Here is an 18,384-nt window from a genome sequence, read left to right as displayed (position 1 = left end):
AAGTCGAAATGATTCCTACCCCCACTCAGGTTTAGGCGTATCTCGATGGCAAGGGAAAGCTGATGACTTTTCCCAGGCTTGTCCATAGAAGAATTTGATTACCTAGGCAACTCATTGATTTGCTGATTTATCTTTCCTGCTTCGCAACGGTACACCAGTGAAGAAGCGGTTCGTGCCTGGGACTGGATGCTGCCTTATTAGTTGCTTCACCTCTCACAGCACAATATGGGCTCTCTGACTCAGCCGACGCCTTTCGACGTCCGCAAAATCGCAATCATCGGCGCTGGTCCTACTGGACTTGCGGCAGCGAAATATCTCATTGCGCAGGGTTTTGAGGACATTACTATCTTTGAGCAGCAGGACCATGTTGGCGGCATTTGGCGATACTATGGGTTAGCCCCAGGAACTTGTCCTGTGCCTCAAGAAGATCCTCATTGCCCTCCTGAAAACCCCATCAGATGGAATTCGACATCAGCTCCGATGTTCACTTCGCCGATGTACGAGAACCTGCACGCCAATATCCCAAAGGAAGTCATGAACTTTTCCGACCAAGCCTTTCCCGAGGATTCCAAGCTCTTCCCTGAGAGGCCTATGATCGAGGACTATCTGGTCAAGTATGCAGAGGATGTCAAACCCCTGATTCGTTTTTGTCAACGTGTCGAGCGGGTGAATCTGAAAGTGCGAGATGGTCGGGACAGGTGGGAGGTTGAAACACAATCAACTATCAATAGCGGCAACATAACCACGAATACCTTTGATGCCGTGGTCGTTGCAAATGGTCACTACTCGATACCATTTGTACCCAATATGAAGAACTTGAAAGAGTTTAACGAGGCATACCCCGGAGTAATTACGCACTCCAAACAGTATCGCACTCCCTATCCTTTTAGAGATAGCAAGGTAGTCGTGATTGGTAATGGCCCGTCTGGCCTCGACATTGCTTTGCAGATCAATCAGGAGTGTAGAAAGCCTGCTATCTTGTCTGTGCGACACCCTACACCCCCAGATCGACTAGCTCACTCTGGGTGTACGGAAACAGCAGAGGTTGATGAGTTCCTGGTTGAGGAGAAGGGAATCCGTTTCAAGGATGGCCGAGTCGAGACGGATATTGACGCCATCGTCTTCTGCACCGGCTTCCTCTTTAGCTTCCCATTTCTTGGGGATCTAGGCCACCAGCTCATTACCACAGGCCGAGGTGTGCACGGATTGTACCAACACATTTTCAATATTGAGCATCCAACCCTCGTTTTCCCAGGCCTCAACATGAAAGCAGCCCCTTGGCCGTTGAGTGAGAGCCAAGCAGCTCTGTTTTCAGCTGTGTGGTCCAACAACATTGAGCTTCCAGCTCGAGGCGCCATGGAAGCTTGGAGCCAGGCATTGGAGAAGCAGGAAGGCGACACTTTACATGTGTTTGGTCCCAACGGAGATGGCCACTACATCAACAAATTGCACGATTGGATTATGAAGGCCAAGCGGCCAGGAAAGGAGCCACCTTACTGGAATGACGAGCTCATGTGGCAGCGTAGCATGTTCCTCGAAGCCAAGGCGAGATTCGAACAACTAGGTTGCAAGGCTCAGACCTTTGAGGAGATTGGATTTCACTATGAGCCTGGAGCTCGACCTGATGTGGAGAAGGGGAGATATGAGCTCTGATCAAGACTGAAAGACGAAATATTACAGAAATTCGCAATACAATTTCGCCATTTGTCTAGGACGTTGCGATTCAATATCGTCTTGACCCCAGATGATGTGATAGGATGCTTAGGACAGGGGCTTCAGACTGTCAAGCAAACCGTTGGTGGTGGTTCCCACTCAGTCCATATCCGATTCGGCAAACTATGGGGTCTTTGGGGATGGTGCGAGTGCAGTGATGTTGTGATGGTGGGTTAGAATGGCGGGAGTCGGGGTTGGATTTGTAATGCAGTTGGAAGGACCATGGATCCAACGTTTTGGGGCAATTCGGCCATCGGGAATGCGACTGAACAGGTCCGGTCCAACCCAGTCAGGGCAATAGTTGGATTGCCTTATCAATAGAAGATCCGGTTAGAGATACGCGAAGAAACGTCAAGGGTACTTGAAGAGGGGAAAAGAACGTTCATTCTTATCTTGCTTGTGTTCTTTCATTCTTACATATCGATCACCTTTACATCCTCTAAGGCCTTGATTGAAAACACAACAATTTCTGAAAAGTCAACTGGTCTTGATCTTGGCAATGGCACCATCCGCAACTGATGCTACAGCCCAGGCTTCGCCAGGTGCGACGGCTCTCCAAGCTTTACCTCCACCCAAAGACCTGTCGCACCTGTTCTCAAAAGTGACTAGAAATCGCAAGCCAAGCAATATCAAGGCCTTTTACAAATTCATGCAGATTCCGGGCATCAGCAATTTTGCTGGAGGTGAGTAGGATTCGGTCGGTGATCGACAATCCCGGCACCGAGGCACCGAAACTTTGATTGTTAGCCTCCGCATTACACGGTCCGCACTAACACGGCCGGTAGGAATGCCCAATGTCAAATATTTCCCCTTCGATACCTTGGAAGCTCAGATATCCAACGCGGACCGTTGGGAGCCCTCACCGAATTACCCTGACAAGGTTGATCCATCAACCGAGTCTCTGTCAGGCAGTGTTATTGGATACAGCAACAGTCCAGACAAAAACGCCCCTAGAAATCCAGATTACAATAAAACATCGTCTAGGATCTCTATACCGAAGATTCTAAACGAACCAGACATCACTAAGAAGGTTGACCTTGCCACTGCCCTTCAGTATGGACAGGTGACTGGCTACCCGCCGCTGCACTCTTTCATTAGGCAGTTCACGAACCAAGTACTTCACCCAAGCGTTCCATACCAAGGTGGCGCGGATGTCATTCTCAACAATGGCGGCACGGATGGGTTCTCAAAGGTCCTTCAGCTCCTGGTTGACCCCTGGTATGACGGGTTGCATCCCGTGGTAGAGCGGCCGGGCATGCTCTGTGAGACCTTTGTTTTTGGTAACATCCTTACTCAAGCTCGGCCTCTCGGAGTCAATGTTGTTCCAGTTGAGATTGACGAAGAAGGTATGATAGTCGAAGGATCTGGTGGTTTGCGAGAGGTGCTCGAGAACTGGAATCCTCAAAACGGACGACTGCCACATTTCTTATACACGGTAACGTGAGTAATTTGGCCTAACTAAGAACGCATTTATATACTAACCGCTGACTACAGGATGGGAGATAACCCTACCAGTGGTGTTGTAGGAGTTCAGAGACGAAAGGAGATCTACGCGCTGGCAAGCAAGTACGACATCATCATTGTTGAAGATGACCCGTATTGGTATCTGCAGTTCCCTTCCGCTGCGATACACGAAGCCAAAGCTAGGGGCTATGCTATCCCCCAAGTGGCCGATTCACTCAAGACAGTTAAGTCATCTGGCTACGACTTCATAGATTCACTTGTTCCATCATATCTTAGCATTGATGTTGATGGCCGTGTCATCCGTCTCGATACCTTTTCCAAGACAGTAGCCCCTGGTTCTCGATTGGGTTATGCCACTGCACAACCTGCAATCATCGAACGTCTTACTAGGTATGCTACTCTGTATCTCGGTAATCGATACCGTAAAAGCTGACTTTTGATGAATAGGATCGCAGAGACCAGCACTGGCCAGCCCTCAGGTTTCGTCCAAGCACTCATTGCTCAAGCCATTCTAGGCCCTCACTCATCAACTCTTGAGACATTCTCCTCTCTCCCAGAATCAGAGAAACCCTCGTTTACTGGCTGGCAGCTTGATGGTTGGGTGCGATGGCTTGAGGGCCTTCGTGGCGAGTATGAGCGTCGCATGACCCGAATGTGCTCTATCCTTGAAGAGAATGCATTTTCTCTGAGGCAGTCAACGTCCCAAAACCCAGACTTGGACTGGGACGTCATCAGCAAGATACGCTTGTTCGATTTTGACTGGCCCCGTGGAGGGATGTTTGTCTGGGTGCGTGTCCACTTCGAGAAGCACCCTCTCTACCAGACCAGAGGGGGCGACATTGCCCCTGTCATTGATGGCACCGCATTGGCAAATGCATTTCTGATCCATAGTACTCATGCACCTCATCTGGTGCTGGGCAGCCCTGGTAGCATGTTCAGTGCCACCCCGGAGATTCGGGAAAAGCGTGGCTGGCAGTATATACGACTGTGCTTTGCAGCAGAGAGCGACGAGAATATTGACGGTGGCGCAAGCAGATTTGCACGATCTGTGGGTGAATTCTTCAAGATTAACGATACGGCACAGATTGAGAAGCTACTCGAAGAGTTACCCAGCTAGAGTAAATAAATGAACAGGAGTTACTGAATGATGAGCATTGAACAAGAAAAATAGCCAGGCTACCAACATGTAAGATAGTCACTGTACAGGTCAACCTCGATGCCACATGTGTGTAGGGCAATAAAAATGAAAACGAAAACAGCTACTGTTACGACAATCACGCGGAAAGCAAACGTAGCAAGCTGAGATCACAGTTACGGCAAACAAGCATCAAGTTATGGAACCAATGCCGAGTCAGGCTGTAATTCATATCAAATCTCTGATTCATTTTTAAGAGAGCTCAACCTTCAAAGAAGCCATTACGCCTCAATATCAAACCATGCAAGACCCGTCATCTAGTTCCGTCTTAACCCGCTGCACACCCAGCAAGTCGAGAATTATTTTAGTTCTGCTTCTTCTGAGCCTCCTGGGCAAACACGGAGGCATAAGGGTTCAGGCGAAGCATGACCTGCTTGTTCTTAAGAGGGTTCTTCTTCTGGACAGCAGATCGGCGGGTGACAGCCTCGCCCTTGGGAGCGTTGAGAGAGCTCTGGATTTCAGAGCTGTTGATCAGACGAGTAAGATCGGCCTGAGAGACAACGTTGGAGGGGAGGAGGAAGTCACGCTTGTGGGCAGAGGCCTCGGTGGTGGAACCGTAGATCTCGTCAAGGGCCTTGAAGGCAGCAGAGGTCCAGACGATGAAGCGGCCGAGGTGACCACCAGGGGCGAGCTGGAGGAGGTTAAGAGCGGTGACGGGAGAGGTCTCGACACCAGTGATGTTGCGGAAAGCAGTGACGAGCTCCTTGCCGTCGGTCTCGGGGTCGTAGATGACAAGAGGGCCACGTCGCTGGCGGTGACGTCGGCCACGGAGCTTGCCCTTACCAGCACGGAGCTTCTTGGAGTTCTTGACCTTCTCAATATCAGCACCAGCGCCAACAGCCTTCAAGAGGCCGAAAGCAGCAGCGGTCTTGGCAATGGCAGCACCCTCGAAGACGGCGGAGTCGACAACCAGAGGAACCTCAGGGACGGAGTTGACCTGGTGGCCACGGGCCTGGAGCAGGGGAACGGCAGCGGAGGCAGCGAGAGCAGAGACGACGGCGTATCGCCTAGTGTTGCACGTTAGCCTTGCAATTGCGAGCCTCGTCGTCGAAAATAAACTTACTTCTGGCCCTGGTTGACCTTGACGTGCCACTTGCGCCAGATCTTGGTAGGGGCGAACATGCGACCGGAACGACACATGTTACCGAAGGCAGCCTGACCAGCGCGGTGAGTACCACCACCAGAGACACGGGGGATACGGGCGACAGCACGACCTGTTTGCAATGTGGTTAGCCTGCTGTTCTGCTCATCGTCGTGCAATCCCAAAACATTTCTCGTCTCTCCCTTGTCCACCTCCGTGATTTTCTCCCCGCCCACAGAAAATTTCCCCTCTAGAACCATAAATCTGGGGGAAAAAAGACATCGTGTACTAACCAGTTCCCCAAGACTCGGCAGAGGTCTGGTGACCGGCCTTCTCGCTCACAGCATAAGGCTGTCGCTTGTTCTTAGCGATACCGGTGTGAACCTGCTGGACAATGTCCGGTCGGATCGGGCTGGTGAAGACGGCGGGAATGGCGTGGGTAGCTCCAGTGGGAGCACCATCTTTGCCGATGATAGAGACGGTAGGTCGCGAAGCCATTGCGAAGGTTGAGACTTGGACCTGTTGATGATGCTTGAGTTAGTATGAAAAAGGTCCAGATTAATTGCAACAGCTGGCGTTGAGTTCTTACCTCGGGTCGTGCGGCGTCGAAATTGGTGATGGAGTGGGAGGTTGCGAAGCTCACGAAATTTCACTTAGAATATTTTGCGGGCAATCAAATTTGGTGGGCGGAGAGACCCTAAGCCCCACTTTAAGTAGCGACTTTTGCACAAGCACCCTACTATAGGACAGTGCGAGTAGCACTATTCGTACTCATCTGGGGGGATCTTTGTGGCTTACACTGAGAGCACTATCACTGGGATAGGTGGATACAACATAGACAATGTTCATAGTGTTCGTGTCATTCTCATAAAGGCTCACTCGAGTCGCTCCGTCTTAGCATAAGTACATGTCATCATTATGCCCTTCTAAATACTCCAAGATGCAGATATCCCACCGTACCGTGTCCCTTGCGTCATGTCCCATTATTCCCATCTCTTCCATTCTTGAATATACTTATCTACCTGTTCCTCAACCCAATCCTCGTCTTCATGTTTGGATCTATCCAGCTTGGCCAGCTTTTCGTGAATCATGGCTTCGACGTCCATCCTCTCGAGTACCTTAGCCTCTAAGTATTTAGGGTCATTCCACCGGCATGCCTTTCTAAAAATCTCTCTCATTCGATTAGAGTAGAGCTGGCAGGTTGCAAGTGGCAGCTTTTGTGGCTTCATATAAAAGTTGCGAGCGATGACATTATCGTCTTTTATCAATGGCCTGACAACCTCATCGAAGCATTCGCCACAGACAGAGAACTGTCGAAGGTATTGCATGATATGCCAGTATCCGTTGGTGATTGGCTTGTCCTCTTGACACTCGCTCACTGCGGCCATCTTCTCAACTTCTTGTGCAAGAGTGCCAAGGTCTGGCTCTTCCTGTTCCAGTCGAGCTTGATCTGAAGTCGTTTCCATGGCGTCAAAGTACATGACGAAACGCTTTCTTTTTGGCTTAAAACGCATGGCGCAAAGCCCCCTGGTAGGTTCTGAGCGGGAGTCCAGAGGAATGAAAATGCCAGTCAGATTGGGAAACAGTGCCTGGATAATTTGAGCGCATTGGGGACATATGGTAAAATCATATACAGGCTGTCGAGTGTATGGGTTCCAGAGTGTCAGCCAATTACGTGTGGTGACTCTATCACCAGGGCACGGGAGGCTGTAAGTGGTAGATATGGCTTTGGCAACCTCATGAAAGAGTCGTAAATCCGGCAGTTCGTTTTTCAAGGTGAGGAGCCAAGCAATGCGATACCATGGCCCGACGCCAAAATCGCATGCAATCGCTTGAGCCGAGGGGCGAAGCATCGGCTGGAATGGCTTTCGGTATTCGGTTTTGGCGAAGACGGAACCATAACAATCAGGACAAATGTTGAACTCTGTACGAGGCAGTGTAAGCCAGTCCACCAAACCTGCAACGGGGTGCTTGCGGCGGCATTCGGGAAACGTGGTTGCACCTGTCGCTTCTTGATGCTCCGAGTGACGCCTAACGGACCCCACCGGTTTCTCAAGGCGAACGCCATCTCGATTGGGGTCAAATGTTGGAGGTTGCCATGACTGCGAAGAAGCTGGAGAGCGAGTGGCAGATGAAATAGCTGATGCTGGCCTGGCTTCAAGTGGTATTTCGGGGCCAATGGCAATAGGCGTTGGCATCTCGGGCATTGATATGATTGGGTCTGGTTCGTATTGGGATCGTGGCCTACCAATTCTTTCAGACTTGCCGCGGGTATCGAAGGGGTCGATCAAAGTGTCCTCATCCACGGGGTATGGAAGCTCATTTTTAGGCCTCTCTGGAAGAACATGCTCATCTCGAGCAATTGGAAACGTTGACGCAGGTCGTAAGTTTTGAGTAAAATCATCCGATACTGCCGAACCCGTAGGGATAGCGACTGGAATAGGCATCGTAGGTCCTCGTGGTCTCAATCGGGGGCCACTTGGTGCATCAACTTTTTCCAGCTTCGGCTGAGATTCGCGTTCATCCTGCAACACGACAGACTTCTTACGTCTTGGGTGCAATTCTCGTGGACCCTTTGGATGATCGTCACCAGAGCGATTGTCGTCGCCTCGATCATCACGACGGTCATCACGTCTGGTTGTTGGTTCCCGTGTTGGCTCACGAGGAGGGTATGTCGATGATCTTCCATAATCTTCACGATCAGTCCTCCCATAGGAAGGGGACCTATCTTTCTTGGTACTTCTTGGTAAGTACTCGCCTCGGTAAGAGGATTCAGTTCCAACTCTTTCTTTTGAAAGCGGACGGGCAGGCTGCTCATCACGGTCCTTGGACAGAGGGCGAGCTGATGCATCTCCAACCCGCTCTTTTGAAAGGGGGCGTGTCGGTTTCTCGGTCTCGACATTCGTACGCTTTGTGGTGGAAGCGGTTGAAGAAGTACGAGTGTGTCCATTATCATATCGTCGCTCATTCGGGGCGCTTGATACATGCCCTGGTCGAGTAGGAGACCTACGAGAAGCGCTCTGAGACTGCCCATAGTACGCTTGATCCCGTCCGCTGGCGCTACTTTTAATAACCTCAGGTGCGAGCTGGGGATCAAGAGGAATCTTTGGGGGTCGGGCAGGGGGCTGGTCATGTCGTCCGCTGGCAGGGGCTGAAGGACGAGTACGGTATTTTTCGGGGAGTTGGTCGTCTCTAAATTCGGTTTCGAGTCGAGGTAGATCCTGCCTACTGCGTCTCTTTTCCAACGGTGGTCGACTACGTTCCCTGCTCGTTGTTGCATCAGCCTTGAGGGTAGTATCGTATCTCCGGCTAGATCTTGTGTCCGTGTATGCGTCACCCGATGGCCGATCTTGTCGCTCGAGTCGCTCATTCCTTTGAGGTTTCTCGAACCGGTCAGTACGAGGAGTTTTTGTTTCGTTCCTCCTTTCCGGTTCAGCCCTTCGTTCAGGTTCAGCCCTTCGTTCAGGTTCAGCCCTTCGTTCAGGTTCAGCCCTTCGTTCAGGTTCAGCCCTTCGTTCAGGTTCAGCCCTTCGTTCAGGTTCGGGTCTCCTGCTTGGCTCATTGCGTCGGTCCTCTTCTCTTCTTCTCTCGGTCTCACGTCTCCTGTCCGACCCAACCCTCGTTTCTGTTTCACCACCCTCTGAGCCGCTTGATGATCCTGTCAGGATGACAAACCGCCGCTCCGGGTTATATTCATGAACTTCCATTATCATAGGGTTCTGTTCAATATCTCCACGAGATGGAGGCTCTTCTTCCTGATGCTTTGCGAGGCACACACCATGCTCTCGCTTGAGAGAAACTTCCTCATCTTCCACAGATGGGGGCGGCGGTCTAACTCCTGGTACGCGTGCCGGCGCGGCGGACCGTGGTCGTGGTATTAAAGGGTAGTAAGGTAGCTGATATGGCGGCTGTTGCGACGGTGGGGGTTGAGAGGAAGGACGATCATCTAACTTTGGCGATGATGGGCTATTTTTCTGTGTAAGTAGTAGTTCTCTTGTAGGATCTTGGTGACCATACGGCTTCGGACTCTTGGCTCGAGAAGTTGTGAAGTAGCCCGCCTGGAGGAGGTTCTGTATGTCAAACGATTCGCCCATGATGCAAGCGTCTATATGTCTGATCGGCACGAAATCATGATACCCTACCGAGGGAACAAGAACAGCAAATGCGACCACGGATTACAAAACGAAGGACAACCAAGTGGATCTGCTTGGATCAAGTCGCAGTTCGGGCAGTTTGCTGATGTTTGTTTTCTATTGTCGCACAGGCCTGCTGGAGACGGGAAGCTTAGGTTGTTATTGGTGCGGGCGCTCCAAAATAGTTCGAAGTCCAGGTCTATCACCCGTTGAGAAACGCTCTAAGTGAATGTTGAAGCCGAAACTATAAGTGCAAGCCTGGTAGCCTAAACAAAAATGTAGAAAAAAAGACAAGATCTTCTTCGGGTCGGTTATAGTTTTGGTTTCAAGGCGGCGACGTCAGAAGGAACGAGAAGGTGTCGGAGATGCCTTGGGGCGCAGTTTGGGTCCAAATCGAAGTACGAAGCCAGATGACATAGCATCAATCACTTGAAGTACTTGATAATTGGCTGTGGGATCACGCAAATCGAAGTACCTCTTGGTGGGCAGCTGGGCATCTACCCTGCCACCCCTCTCCAATACCCCCGCCAGGTTGCCCCTCCTACGTTTCGATTTGCACGCCATTAAAGCCACCTTAAAAATCACCGATTTGCTCAAGGGTAACGTATCACCACAAGATGGATCATGGATATCATGTCTCGGTAACCGGACAGAGAACTTTATGCAGCATCGAACGGTTGCACAGAGTAATACAGCAGGCGGATCTTCCCATGCCACCAGAGTAGGTGCCTCAAATAACCTCCAGTGGTAATCCCAAGAGAATCACTTCTGTTCACTAACTCTCTGACGCTGGAAGGATTGCCAGTAATATCAATACATAATAATGTCTCTCATATATTTCGTGCGGGATAATCGCGGCTATGCTAAGAACTAACGCCAATACTCAGTACTTATTTTCATGCCTTACAAGGCTATCAAAATCTGGTCAAAGGCGGCCTGCTATAAGTGCCTGGTAGTCAAGGATATTAAGACAGAATCCTCTCGCTAGTTGTAGCTGTCAGAAATACTTGTGAATCCACACGTGAAAACAATTTATCATTATATTCCTAGTATTATATTATCAAGTTTCTCTTAATGCTTTCTTATACGTGTAGTTTCAGCGCTACAATGCTGAACTACTTGACCTGTAAGCTGTGGGCAAACCTGTTCCCTGGTCAACGTGAACCACATCCGGCTGGAAGCTCTGGCTGGATTTTATGGTTTATGGAATAAGCATGGGCATCCTAGGTCAACTTAATAATGTTTATCGTCCCAAACAACGGCGAAACTATACATATGTAATAATATTATGCCTCAGACTACGTCTTTTTTCCGCTTTCCCAGACTATCGGTATGGTCTGGTGGGATTCTTTCTAATCAGAAGAATCAGCCTCACTGGGAAAACCAGCTTAAACCTGCGTTTTACAAGAAACCGAAATGGAGGTGCCCAAGTTTTCAATCAAGTCAGTAGCCAGTCCAGGAGACGTGCTTGCAGCCCGTGATGTGACCCTCTTGTCACTTTCGATCAGCCAAACCAGAAACTCCCCACCAATGCGCCCAAAGAAGCCCAGATGATAAGAGTCTAGTCCTCTAGAAGATCAGCAATATCCTTATCGTCCTCCTCCTCCTCCCTCCGTCGTTCCTCAGCTTCGAGAAGATCCTTCAGCATAGTCCTCTGCCTCACTCTAGCCTTCTGACCCCAATCGGCACCGGTGCCATCGCCCTCCTCGTCAATCTCAGGCTCATCCTCAACTAGTCCACGTAGCTCATTGGGAGAAATCTGTGCCTTGCGCTTTTCGCGGGCATCCTCATCCTCCATCTTTTGGACAGCCCCCTTAGTAACGAACTTGAGGAACAAGGGCCGCAGCAGCATATAGCCACCGACAATGACGGTAAGACGAAGCCATGCTTTTGTGTCCATGCTGTCGAAGGCGTTTGAAATGTTGTTGGATGCATTGGCTCCATACTGCAGGAACTGAGCAGTGAGTTTCCCAAAGGCATTGAGTTCAGGTTGCTCGCCCTGGTGCTGCTGTTGTTGACCAACAGGATCCATTGTGAACGTTTTCAGTTACTTTAGAAGTGGGCTACGGGTTTGTGAATGAACCTGCTCTAATAGAAGGTTGCTGTTTTCGCTGTTGAAGGTCTGAAGAGACGGTCGCGTTTAAACCAGGTGAGTTTAATAATCGTATTCGTGTAGATGTCCAGGGGCTGAGGTTTGAAGCGACGGGAATAATGGTCCCAGGATAGGATCAGGAGCAATGCTTGGTTCAGCGAGGAGAGGGAAAGATGTCAGAGCTTGTGAGTTGAGGTGCTGCGGTTGAGATTTTTATATGGCGCGCGACTTGGGAGGTTCTTTTTAGTTGGCCTTCTCCGATGGACCCGGCTCACTGGTCAAATTCTAGAACCCGCAAATAAGATGAGGGTACAAGATACTTCCATGCTATTATGCTATTGTTGAAGGCACATGATTGGCAGTGCTTCGCGAATCGCTCTGATAAAAAATTCCTAATTGCTTAGGATATACTACAGTACTTCAGTTCCTACTGATCCCGAGAGTTATATAGAAATCCCTTGGGGCCATGGAAGGATAGTAGGCTAAGTACATTATATAGTACCGAGTCGTTGATACATTGTATAAATCTGGAAGCCAGAAAAGTACCATTGCCCGACCAAAGGCAGTCAATTTACACCAATACAAAGAAGTGCAACTCATACGCCTTTGAAACTATAAAGCTCTTCAGCTGCTCCGTACAAACTACCTAGGTATTGTATACCTTATATAGGTAGGTAGGTCATAAGTACAGGAACTTGATATGGAACCTAAGCTTCATCAACGCCACGTGATCTACCTGTTTTATTTCCTTGTGGTTTGAGTGGGCGTAAACCTGGCTGGTTGGCTCCACCAGACATCCATTCCCGAACAGACAGACACCTTTGGAGCGAGACCAGAGGCCTGGCTTGATAGCTCGAGAAAATTTCGAGGCCTCATTATAGCCGCTTTCCATCTCCATCTCCGTCCCCATCGTGCACCCCGACAGCACCATCGTGTGTTTCTCGCCTCTGTTCCCCTTACTCTCCGCTCCATCTCGTTTTTAATTGTCATTTATACTATCTAGAGGGAGCCGTCACAATGTCGACCGCTTTCCGATCCCTTGCGCCTTTCCTGCGCACCGCCCGACAAGGTCTACGGGCTAACCCCATCAACCCTCTTCAGTCCACCTTTAGCAAGCAGAACACCTCCGGTGTCCTCAACCTTTACCGCACATATGCTGTTTTTGAGCGATCAAAGCCTCATGTGAACATCGGTACAATTGGTCACGTCGATCACGGCAAGGTATGACTGCGTCCTCTATATCCTACAACCCCTCTCTTTCTCTCTCAAAACCCAACTGACTCTTTATCATAGACCACTCTTTCTGCTGCCATCACAAAGCGACAGGCCGACAAGGGCCTCGCCAACTTCCTTGAGTATGGTGCCATTGACAAGGCTCCTGAGGAGCGAAAGCGTGGTATTACCATCTCGACCGCACACATCGAGTACGCCACCGACAACCGCCACTACTCCCACGTCGACTGCCCCGGTCACGCCGATTACATCAAGAACATGATTACCGGTGCAGCCAACATGGACGGTGCTATCATCGTCGTTGCTGCCTCCGATGGACAGATGCCCCAGACCCGTGAACACTTGCTCCTCGCTCGTCAGGTCGGTGTCCAGCGAATTGTCGTCTTCGTCAACAAGGTCGATGCCATTGATGACCCCGAGATGCTTGAGCTCGTCGAGATGGAGATGCGCGAGCTTCTTAACACCTACGGCTTCGAAGGCGACGACACTCCCGTCATCATGGGCTCTGCTCTTATGTCTCTCCAGAACCAGCGCCCCGAGATTGGCACCGAGAAGATCGATGAGCTCCTTGCTGCCGTCGACGAGTGGATCCCAACCCCCGAGCGTGACCTTGACAAGCCCTTCCTTATGTCCGTCGAGGATGTCTTCTCCATTGCCGGCCGTGGTACCGTCGTGTCTGGCCGTGTGGAGCGTGGTATTCTGAAGCGTGATCAGGAGATCGAGCTTGTCGGAAAGGGTCAGGAGGTTATCAAGACCAAGGTTACCGACATTGAGACCTTCAAGAAGTCTTGTGAGCAGTCCCAGGCTGGTGACAACTCTGGTCTCCTCATCCGAGGTGTTCGCCGTGAGGATGTCCGCCGTGGTATGGTCGTCTGCGCTCCTGGCACCGTCAAGTCTCATACCCAGTTTCTCGCTTCCCTCTACGTCCTCACCAAGGAGGAGGGTGGCCGACACACCGGTTTCCAGGAGCACTACCGACCCCAGCTCTATCTCCGAACTGCAGATGAGTCCATTGACCTGACTTTCCCCGAGGGTACTGAGGATGCCTCCAGTAAGATGGTCATGCCTGGTGACAACACCGAGATGGTTGTCACCATGGGTCACCCCAATGCCATCGAGGTTGGTCAGCGATTCAACATCCGTGAGGGTGGCCGAACTGTCGCTACTGGTCTCTGCACTCGCATCATCAAGTAAGCGGCGCTTTAGACAAGAAATGAAAAAGTTAACGGGGACGGTGTACGAATTATTACGCTTATGTACAATCATGCAATGCCTTTCTTTGAGTCCATTTTGGCTCCTGTACATTTATTTAGCTGGCCTTGGGGCTCAAAGATCTCCGCTCTGCTTCCTCCCACCTTCTTGGTGATCTGAATTAGATAAAATCTAGGGGAGGCAGTAATAAGACTTATAAACTAGAAAACCCATTTCGGCTTGAATCGCTTGTTCATTGCGGCAGTATGATGGTCATTGTGGCCGTGATAAGTCATGATGACTGGATCAACATTTGATGAGCACAACGGGGTCTTCAAGGATGCGCGAGGGCCAGCACTTGGAGTTTTTCTTTAGGATTGTCATTAATCACATTGACCCGATGCACTCCATAGCCACAGGCTGGTCATGCGGACAGGTGGGAGGATAAGACAGGACACATAGACATGATCGAGGTCCAATGCAATGGTATTCGTCTATCCTCGGAGGATTTTCGTCAGACGCACGATCTTCCTGAGGGACCCAAGCAAGCCATAAAACTCCTGTTCCAAGCGGCCGCCCTCCGAGTGCTCTTTTTTTACCGCGAGGCCTTTGACGTTCTGCTGAGAGTTCTCCCCATCCACACAATACTATGCTCTCTAGCAGTCCCCCCCATCCCTTAACCGAGAAAACCGGGTGTCATGATCGTTTATCGGTACTGCAGGCAATCCCGGGTCAGTTTCGTTGTTCCCACTACTTGACCGAACGTCGTCCTGGGTGTTGGGGGCCCATAGTAGTTCCGCTCGATTGAAACTCACCTTGTTGAAGCCGATATCCTTGGCCTTCTCACGGAAGCACTGACGGCACAGGTTGAGGTCGTACTTTCGGATGAGACCAGCCTTGTGCTTGCAGACGCGGCTGCGAGGTGTTAGCATCAATCCTATTCGGTCGATGATTTCGACGCCATCAGGCGCATAGAATTTCGGGCAAAGGAGATATAGATTCGTACCAGCTGCGAGAGCCCTTGCCGTAGTTTCGGGGGCGGGAGTTCCAGACGCTTTCGTGAGACATCGTTGCGGTGATGATTGAAGGCCGAAAGCTCGAAGGGTTGCGGGATGATTTGATTTCAAGTTGCCGCTGGAAATTTTGTGTGCGCTGACCTACTAGGTTCCGCAGCCCCAGTTCGGGTTGGAGCAGGGCACATCGGGTCCCGGACTATCAATAACCCGGGGCAATACAAGGACCCGCTCTCCTCCACTGACGTGGAGCTGTCCAGCAAGGTTACCTGACATCCACTGAAGAGCAAACGAACATGAGCGTCTATCTTACACCATTGGCTTAAACTCGATTTCTGCATGAGCTTGAATATGCTATTCCCGAATGTTCTGTGTATTATTGTGAGGGCAGTACCATCCTGCTGCTGGGGTGGTAACCCTTTTACACGGCAAGATTGTCAAGGATCGTGAGCTATTGATAGCGAGTTGCTTTCAAGAAATATCCGCTAAGATTGTACTTCATTTGACCGCCTATATGCACAACGCTGGTCTTTCCTGTGAATCTGTGCAAAGATTTCAAGCAGCAGCCAAGAATATTATTAAATTTCTGTAAGAGATCTAGAAGCTGGTGTTGAAGCTAAAAGAGCCTCGGCGGGGGCCATTGTAAGAACCATAGCGGTCTTGTCGTGAATATGGTATTTCAAGAAGCTCTAGATTTAGATACCTATTGACGTCCTGTTTATATGGAGATGTTAGATAGACTTTGTCTGTCTCGCAAGTTTCGAATCGTCAAGTGTCGTTCACATGGCTACCTCATTGAATTTATGTTATAGTTGTGCTTTCTCATTATCACATAGCGTATAGGCCATAGAGTAGCCCACACCCGAGGTAGATAGCTATCAATTTCTGCAAACAGTTGATTCGAAGGGGATCATCCAATATGATGAGTCGAAAGAAACGAAGAGCACTTTAACCAAGGCTATTTCATCGAAAATAATGTAGTCCAAACTATGGGCTGTTGTAGGTATGATGGCTGACCAATACAGCTCGAGCTTGCCTTAGCTGTAGGTCCCGCTTTAACCTACAGGGATATCCACCTACACCGGACATTCCTATGCAAGCTGGCATCTCTGGTGGATTTCCAAGCAACCCTCCAGAAACAAGCATCTCTCTGATTGCAGACAGTGCTTTGCTTCGTTTTGCTTTCTTTTTACTACTCTTTCATCCAAAAACAATCGAATCAAGTTCATCATAAGAAATGGTTCTAATCAAGAGCTTCGTGCTGAGCGCCCTTGCCGCCACCGTCGCAGCCAAATCCGCCGTCATCGAATTGCTTCCCTCCAATTTTGACGATATCGTTCTCAAGTCCGGCAAACCTACACTCGTCGAGTTCTTCGCTCCGTGGTGTGGACACTGCAAGACGCTTGCTCCCGTCTGGGAGGACCTAGCCAATACCTACGAGTACGCAAAGGACAAGGTCCAAATCGCCAAGGTCGACGCTGACGCTCAGCGTGAGCTCGGTAAGCGATTTGGTATCCAGGGTTTCCCTACCCTTAAGTTCTTCGATGGCAAGAGCAGCAAACCTCAGGATTACAAGTCTGGCCGCGACCTTGAGAGCCTGACCAATTTCATCGTTGAGAAGACCGGTGTAAAACCCAAGAAGAAGCTTGAGCTGCCCAGCGAGGTTACCTACCTCAACGATGCGACATTTCCCAAGGCCATTGGTGGCGACAAGCATGTTCTCGTCGCTTTTACCGCTCCGTGGTGCGGACGTCAGTTTTTCCTGCGCCATTCTTTCGTTCAATCTGACTAATCTTGACATATTCCAGACTGCAAGAGCCTTGCCCCTACCTGGGAAGACCTCGCCAACACATTCGTTAACGAGAAGAATGTCCTGATCGCCAAGGTCGATGCCGAAGCTCCCAACAGCAAGGCAGTGGCTGAGGAGCAAGGTGTCAAGTCCTACCCAACTATTAAGTGGTTCCCTGCTGGCAGCAAGAAGGCTGTAGCCTACGAAAGTGGACGCAGTGAGCAGGCCTTTGTTGACTGGATCAATGAGCATGCCGGAACCCACCGAGTCACCGGTGGTGGTCTTGATACCGTTGCTGGTACCGTTGAGTCTCTTGACACGCTCGTGGCCAAGATCACAGGCGGTGCTGCCATCGCCGACGTCGCCGAGGAGGTCAAGAAGGAGGTCGAGACCCTCACCGATTCTGCTCAGAAAACATACGCCGAGTACTACGTGCGCGTCTTTGACAAGCTGAGCTCGAACAATGACTGGGTATCGAAGGAGCTCGCTCGTTTGGACGGCATCCTTACTAAGGGTGGACTGGCCCCCGCCAAGCGTGACCAGATTCAGCAGAAGACGAACGTTCTTCGGAAGTTTACGCAGAAGGTCGAGGAGAAGATCGAAGAGATCAAGGATGAACTGTAAAGAACCACACATATGATAAATGAGAGCGGAAAGGAAGTCACGAATCAAAGGGTTTTATGTACTTGGATCTTAGTCGACATGATGAAATCGTAACGAGACATGTTAGCACTTCTATTTGCATGTGATGAATCGAAACATCTGAGAGAAAGCCTAGACACCCTACACCCCTTATTTGAACTCAAATCTTACGAGGACTTGGTTGATCCTCCATCTTTGGCCTTGCTCTCCTGAAGAGCTGCTTCGAGATTATCCAGCCTCCGAGACATCTCATCCACTTCACACTATGTTAGCGCGATGGTGCGGAATACGAGGCCGTAGATACTCACTTTTCGCAAAGATTTCTGACGAGACACCAGCAAATTTGTTAGACAAGGAGTTTAGGAGCTCCTCAACAGCAGCCGTGACATCGGCGCGAGCATCATCTGAAGGCTGTGAAAAAGAATAATTGAGTCAGCGGTGCTGTTGAAACCATCCATGAAGGCCTTGCAACCCAGCTTAAGCGTTCTCAGTGCGACACTACATAAAATGAATCCAGAGACGGTTGCCTGAACCGCGGAAGAATAAAACATACATTTTCAGGCTTGCTGTTGGCTGTGGTATCTGGTTGCGGCTCGTTGCTAGCCATCATGATATTGGGATAGGAGGATGAAAGGATGGTGTGTCAAATGAACTAAACTGAAGAAGAAAAAGTCTATATAGAGAGACACCGAGGTACTCAAAGTGGTTTCTTGAGTGCAATGTTTGTCTTGTGAGCGTGTATATGTGCGTTGGTGGTTGTGTCTGGCGGTACCTGGTTTGTTTGATGGTGCTGAACTGCCCCTTATTCATACTGTGCCGGAAAATAGACGGATACGGC

The 18,384-nt window shown here is 50.1% G+C and overlaps 8 protein-coding genes across 8 annotated transcripts; 4 read left to right on the top strand and 4 right to left on the bottom strand.

Annotated features, from left to right (window-relative positions):
- The first annotated feature begins 152 nt into the window (after positions 1-152).
- On the top strand, positions 153-1,884 carry FOBCDRAFT_24559 (uncharacterized protein). The gene has a single exon (XM_031177031.3). It carries the CDS (start codon positions 226-228, stop codon positions 1,651-1,653), a length of 1,428 nt encoding a protein of 475 aa, XP_031048164.2. The 5' UTR covers positions 153-225; the 3' UTR covers positions 1,654-1,884.
- A 251-nt stretch (positions 1,885-2,135) lies between these two features.
- FOBCDRAFT_24554 (pyridoxal phosphate-dependent transferase) lies at positions 2,136-4,325 on the top strand. Its single transcript, XM_031177030.3, has 4 exons — positions 2,136-2,396; positions 2,499-3,153; positions 3,208-3,567; positions 3,625-4,325. The coding sequence occupies exons 1-4, from the start codon at positions 2,213-2,215 to the stop codon at positions 4,292-4,294; spliced, it is 1,869 nt and encodes a 622-aa protein (XP_031048163.2). The 5' UTR covers positions 2,136-2,212; the 3' UTR covers positions 4,295-4,325.
- Positions 4,326-4,676: 351 nt separating this feature from the next.
- Positions 4,677-9,547, bottom strand: FOBCDRAFT_129640 (uncharacterized protein; the record flags this gene model as incomplete). The annotated part of the gene is made up of 5 exons (XM_031177028.3): positions 4,677-5,379; positions 5,436-5,586; positions 5,747-5,972; positions 6,043-6,091; positions 6,468-9,547. 5 exons carry the CDS (start codon positions 9,545-9,547, stop codon positions 4,677-4,679), a joined length of 4,209 nt encoding a protein of 1,402 aa, XP_031048161.2.
- Positions 9,548-10,751: 1,204 nt separating this feature from the next.
- FOBCDRAFT_218755 (trafficking PGA2-domain-containing protein) lies at positions 10,752-11,947 on the bottom strand. The gene has a single exon (XM_031177026.3). It carries the CDS (start codon positions 11,616-11,618, stop codon positions 11,148-11,150), a length of 471 nt encoding a protein of 156 aa, XP_031048159.1. The 5' UTR covers positions 11,619-11,947; the 3' UTR covers positions 10,752-11,147.
- A 582-nt stretch (positions 11,948-12,529) lies between these two features.
- FOBCDRAFT_24534 (P-loop containing nucleoside triphosphate hydrolase protein) lies at positions 12,530-14,432 on the top strand. Its single transcript, XM_031177025.3, has 2 exons — positions 12,530-12,899; positions 12,972-14,432. Exons 1-2 carry the CDS (start codon positions 12,696-12,698, stop codon positions 14,103-14,105), a joined length of 1,338 nt encoding a protein of 445 aa, XP_031048158.2. The 5' UTR covers positions 12,530-12,695; the 3' UTR covers positions 14,106-14,432.
- Positions 14,238-15,170, bottom strand: FOBCDRAFT_198923 (ribosomal protein S14p/S29e-domain-containing protein; the record flags this gene model as incomplete). Its single annotated transcript, XM_059608933.1, has 4 exons — positions 14,238-14,294; positions 14,627-14,749; positions 14,918-15,017; positions 15,109-15,170. The coding sequence occupies 4 exons, from the start codon at positions 15,168-15,170 to the stop codon at positions 14,238-14,240; spliced, it is 342 nt and encodes a 113-aa protein (XP_059464483.1).
- Positions 15,171-16,216: 1,046 nt separating this feature from the next.
- FOBCDRAFT_218751 (thioredoxin-like protein) lies at positions 16,217-17,638 on the top strand. The gene is made up of 2 exons (XM_031177023.3): positions 16,217-16,866; positions 16,924-17,638. The coding sequence occupies exons 1-2, from the start codon at positions 16,353-16,355 to the stop codon at positions 17,526-17,528; spliced, it is 1,119 nt and encodes a 372-aa protein (XP_031048156.2). The 5' UTR covers positions 16,217-16,352; the 3' UTR covers positions 17,529-17,638.
- FOBCDRAFT_218748 (heat shock factor binding protein 1-domain-containing protein) lies at positions 17,639-18,315 on the bottom strand. The gene is made up of 3 exons (XM_031177022.3): positions 18,100-18,315; positions 17,855-17,957; positions 17,639-17,802 (listed from the first exon to the last, which is right to left on the bottom strand). Exons 1-3 carry the CDS (start codon positions 18,154-18,156, stop codon positions 17,714-17,716), a joined length of 249 nt encoding a protein of 82 aa, XP_031048155.1. The 5' UTR covers positions 18,157-18,315; the 3' UTR covers positions 17,639-17,713.
- Between the last annotated feature and the right edge of the window lie 69 nt (positions 18,316-18,384).

The sequence above is a fragment of the Fusarium oxysporum genome, chromosome III (genome assembly GCF_013085055.1).
Source record: "Fusarium oxysporum Fo47 chromosome III, complete sequence".
Lineage (NCBI taxonomy): Eukaryota > Fungi > Ascomycota > Sordariomycetes > Hypocreales > Nectriaceae > Fusarium > Fusarium oxysporum.
This window is presented reverse-complemented; position numbering and strand designations above follow the sequence as displayed.